Here is a 5314-nt window from a genome sequence, read left to right as displayed (position 1 = left end):
CAAGATGGCTACAGAAACTTTCTCACGCAATAGATTACATGTTGTAATTACGGATTTTATTATTTCTCTCACCCAGCATCGTTTTCTTTTTGACTTATTTTTCTTTCTCAATAAATAAACAAATGTGTGGTTAACGATGGAATATTGGAAGTGGCCATTTTGTTTTTTGAGATGATGTTTTCACTTGCTTGCAAATGATTGGCTGCTTAAAATTCGCAATTGCTTTTGGTTGAAGGGTCAATTTTGCTAAGTGAATAAAAATCGCTTTTGCTATTCGTTCAGTGTGAACTAAGCTTTAATTAATGTTACCAATAGGTATACACTAGGATTCCTTTTTCCAAAGCTGCTTTCCAAAAAGTCCAGTTGTGGTTCCAGCAACAAACTAATAAATTTTTATGGTTTTTTTATTGAAGAGTATCATTTTTTGCAGCAGATTATTAGCTACAAGACACTTATAGAGTTAAATTGTATAAAATATTTTGTAATACTATATTTTTCAATCATAGGTTTTTTCCCATTGAATTAATATTTTGCAAAAACATATCATTGTATTATGCATGATATTTTATTGCTTTTTATAATAAACATTTTAGGTGGTGGAGCAATCGAAATGGAATTATCCAAGTACTTGAGAGATTATTCTCGTACAGTAGCCGGAAAACAACAACTTTTAATAGGAGCAATGGCAAAGGCTTTAGAAGTTATTCCAAGACAGTTGTGTGATAATGCTGGATTTGATGCTACTAATATCTTAAATAAATTAAGACAGAAGCATGCCACAGGTTTGTATGAAGTTTTAATTATTCAGATGTGTAACTCTGTGATAATTTCAAGTGTCATTTCAAATTATTATTATTATTATTACATATATATATATGAAATTATTTGAAAAATAATTTTTCAATTGTTTATCAGTTATTTAGTTTAAATGCTAAATTTTAAAATTTTACAAATAATGCATTGACACATCTATACTTGTTCATGCTGTCAACAAAAAAATGTTGAAATTATATAGTAAGATGAAAGCGATATGATTGCTGTTATATCATGTTGTCTTACTACTACCAAGTAACCAAGTATGGTTATATCTAAATTAATAGTTCTGGAAGTGAAGATTGTTCAAAAGTCTGGGTAGCATAACTGGAAACATGACCACAGAAGTTGCGGGTTCTAGTCTCACTTCAGGCCAATTCTTATTTCCAGCACTTTTATAATCATAATTCCAAATTAATTTTCAAAATATTAAATTTAGCAAGAGATGGTGTCTAGTGCTTACCTCTAGTGCCAAATTAAATGCTAAGCTAGCTCAATACAGTCCAACAGTCATTTGGCTTTAAAAAATAACTATCAGGTTTTAGATGTTAATGTTTGTATATATAATAAGATTGCATTATTTATGTTTTTCTTTGTACTTATAGATATTAAGAGAAAGCATAGTCAGCACAACTAAAGTTGATCCTTGGGTTGTTTCATTTTTGTCTTTAAGGGGTGAAAGCATGGTTTATGACTATACAAATACTCCCTTTGTTTTGTCTTGAAAAGGGGTCAAGTGTTCAAGTGTGTGCTGTTAATTTAGTTAATTACATCAGCATTATTACCTTCTATTCAATATTATATTAAAAATTTAGATTACAAATTAATTGAAAGAAGACATATTGTCTTATCAATTTCCCCTAACACACTAAGATGAACCAACTCAACAGTCAAGCCTGGTTGTGCTGACTAACTACATTATATTCTATTCATGTATAGTTACTTTATATACATCCACATAAATACACAGTGAGTTGAGTGAATACTGAGTTTTAGGACTGATTTAATATAAAAAGCATACATGAAGGAGAAATAACTAATTTATTTCTCCTTCGAGATAGTATCTTAAAAAAGGAGGGATGTGAGATTTTGTAAAATGTTGGTACGTGCAGTACTTGGCACAGTCATACAGTTTTGTATTCCACTGTAAAACATAACTGGAATAGACTAGTTCTCATTACATTCATTCTGGTATCAGAAATTATTTTAACTTGTCTTTTTAGTGGATTGAAAGTAATCTTCAGGAGCCAAGTCTGACAAATGAGAGTGATTGAATGTCATAACTTGATTTTTAGCAAGAAACTGGTTGAAATATGTTGCATTATGGAAGGGGGTGTTGTCTAACATATCAAATTTTTTGGAGAAGTTCTTGTAAAATGTTGGTCACTTGTCCAGCTGGTACAAATGCCTTGTACTGCTTGCTGCCAGTCAAAGAAAATTACTATCATGGTTTTCACATCAGACTTCTGCAATTAAACTTTCTTTGGCAAATTTTCATGTCAATAAGATTGGCATTTATGACTGGACCATGGGCAAAATACTAAGTTTTGTCACTGTTTTAATCAAATCTTGGCACGCAGCAATTGCTGCTCTTTTCTCTTAAGTCTGTATGCGTGCATGTGGAATAAATCTCCAAAGAGCTCCTTCTCTTCAAATTTTCCATTAAAATCTTCACATTGTGTCCTTGCTGATATCTGCTTCTGCTATGATTCTCAGGTGACAATTTGCAATTACCAGTTTTTGAATCATATTGATGATGATATTTCAACACTCACTTGGGCAACCAGTCCAAGGGTTATCTTCAACATCATCTCTGTTGCAACACTGCATACCATTAGAAAATGTAGATTATGATAGTGCAGGCAGCAATCATTAGTTCCAACTGTTGGTGTTGCAGTTTTATAGCAGAACTTTTATGTATGGAATAGCAAGTGGCAATAATCCATAATGGGAGCTCTTCACTCAGTTACATTCAACTGCCCATGTAAAGAGTCAAGACATGCATGTAGCAAAATCCATTGGTGGCAGATAATGATGCAGCCAATGATCTCTATGAAAAATCTGTCCTAAAGCTTAGTAGATGCATTCTATATTGTAAAAAAATTCAATGAATGAAATAAAAATGTTTGTATTTATTCCATATATGGAATAAATGCTCATTCAGAGAAAAGGTACAAATGTTTCTCTGAATGATGCAGTTAGGATTTTATCAGAGCTGCAAATCATGTCTAAAGGAGTAAAAAAGTCAAAGGCTGATTTTGAGTACTATATCTCACAAAGGGTCACATGTAGACCATCAGTTCCTGTCTGGAATTATGAAGACAATCAAAAATTGGGATAAAATTTAAAAGTGAGAACATCTGGAACTTTTTCCCAAAACAATACGAAAAATCATCTGTTTTATGAGCTTTTAGTCAGCTCTAGCAAAGTGGAAAATATGATTATAAGTAAATAATCTAGATTCACCATTGCACTGACTACTTCCAGGAGTCATGCTGCATATGCTGTTAAAGCCTATCATGTGTTTAGCAGCCTGGTCAAGATGTTCTAATGATATTTCTTGCCAAGGGTCATTTAGAGATGGAGTTCCTTTGATTTTGGTCCTGGCGTTTAAAATTTGAGAGGGGATTTGGAACCCTTCATTTAGAACTGGAATTTTATCACTTGTATACAATTAAATATAATAAATTTCTATTAGTCCACAGTTAGTCAACTGAATATTTTTTATGTAAATATTTGGTGTTACAACTGTGGTAAAGCAAATTGTTCTAGATAGGTGAATTATGGCTTATCCGTATTTTCATAGAAGAATTGTTCAGACATCTACAAAGTATTTTGTTATCGGAACAGTATGATTAAAAGATATTTAAATTTATAAACATTAACTATTTTTTCTTAATTTAGGTGGTCAGTGGTATGGTGTAGATATTTTTAATGAAGACATAGCAGACAATTACGAATCTTGTGTTTGGGAGCCTGCCATTGTTAAAATCAATGCTCTGATAGCCGCTACAGAAGCTGCTTGTCTTATTTTATCCGTCGATGAAACTATTAAAAATCCAAAGTCGGGTGCAGAAGAAACAAATGCCGCCAAAGCACTGACCGGAAGAGGAAGAGGAAGACCTCACTAAAATTCCATTCTAAGATTATTTAATTGAAAGACTCATTAAATTCCATTTTCTTTAATAATACAACAGCTTGTTTGGAAGAACAGGAATAATAATGTTAATGTTCATTTTACAAGATCCGCCACTATTCATTTTGAGTATTTTTCATTGTTTAATTTTATAATAAAATAATTTAACAGTAATTTAATGGCATGGAAACTGTTAATTTGTTTTTACACACACATTTTTTATGAAGTTAATTGTTAGCTGGAAATTTATCTAAAAATTGAATGTATTTAATTAAATTGCTGCATTTAAAAAAATTGTATGATCAGAATTATTTTGCTTTTAAAAACTATTTATATTTAAAACATTTTTCATATTGAATTTTATATCAGAAATTCAATTTGAAACATTGACACAGTCCCAGTTTTTATGGTGGAAATTTTACTAATATTTTTCATATTAGTAAAATTTCCACCATAAAAACTGGGACTGTGTAAAGGTAAAGGAAAAGGCTTTGTAAATTTCTTTTATACTAGAGCTTTGTTTTTGGATTTCATTTAAACAAATTTTAAATGGAAGTTATGCAATTTAATGTAAAACTTTAGTTTGCTTTTTGATTCTTGAAAACCAAAATTTGTTGTATTGGTTTCAATAAAACTTTTATCGAAGATATTCATCAATAAGCTGATATTAATACTTCAAAGTATCTGAAATAATGTGCTACACTAAACACTATACAGTGGGTGATAGGTTAATTAACAATCAATCTGTTCCAAGACTGTTTGCTATTGAATTATAAATTTTCCATAAATTTTTATGGGAATTTGATTAATTTGTTCTGCAGACCCCCAAAAATATAAATAAACGTAGTACAGTAAGTATATAATTTTTTATGTATTGATGATGACAATAAAAATACATGTATACAGTCTTGCATCATGTTTTTTTTTGTTTGTGGGGTGTTAAAGAACCTGTCCAATGTTGATTGCTTTTCTCTGCTATTAATGTTCTTCAGGATTTTTTGGAAGTAATTTTTGTTCTAGAGATTCCTAAGGCTATTAACCTCAACCTGGTTTGGATGCCTAAGACTTGTTCTGACATCCTTCCACTTCTTCAAAACATCTTTAATAGCAGATGTTGCATTAATCCTATTTTTCAAAAGAAAACATATCTTGCCGAATTTCTTGGTGGTCTTCATTCACAAGTTCTTGGCATTCTGTTCTCATATCAGTTTCAAATTGTATTATGAGTACTTCACTGTTCTTTATTTCTCAGATGTGATTTTTGTTACTCCTTTAGCTGCTTGAGTCTTCTTGATTATACTTTATCTTTCTTAGATAATATTGTCTTGAACACATCTACAGCTCATACTGCCCAGCAACATCAGA

The 5314-nt window shown here is 31.0% G+C and overlaps 1 protein-coding gene across 1 annotated transcript; it reads left to right on the top strand.

Moving 5' to 3' along the window:
• The first annotated feature begins 547 nt into the window (after positions 1 to 547).
• Positions 548 to 4121, top strand: LOC111631566 (T-complex protein 1 subunit eta-like). Its single transcript, XM_023375833.1, has 2 exons — positions 548 to 782; positions 3718 to 4121. The coding sequence occupies exons 1-2, from the start codon at positions 554 to 556 to the stop codon at positions 3942 to 3944; spliced, it is 456 nt and encodes a 151-aa protein (XP_023231601.1). The 5' UTR covers positions 548 to 553; the 3' UTR covers positions 3945 to 4121.
• The last annotated feature ends 1193 nt before the right edge of the window (positions 4122 to 5314 follow it).

The sequence above is a fragment of the Centruroides sculpturatus genome, unplaced genomic scaffold, assembly GCF_000671375.1.
Source record: "Centruroides sculpturatus isolate CEXI.00-Female unplaced genomic scaffold, Cexi_2.0 scaffold64, whole genome shotgun sequence".
In the NCBI taxonomy this organism is placed as follows: Eukaryota; Metazoa; Arthropoda; class Arachnida; order Scorpiones; family Buthidae; genus Centruroides; species Centruroides sculpturatus.
The sequence above is the reverse complement of the archived record's forward strand: the minus strand, read 5'-3'. Positions and strand labels throughout refer to the sequence as shown.

Bases quoted from the DNA above. Each gene is read 5' to 3' on its own strand.
- LOC111631566 (XM_023375833.1), top strand. From the start codon at position 554: ATGCATGATATTTTATTGCTTTTTATAATAAACATTTTAGGTGGTGGA. The intron at 783-3,717 runs GTTTGTATGAAG...TTCTTAATTTAG, and splicing joins AAGACAGAAGCATGCCACAG to GTGGTCAGTGGTATGGTGTA.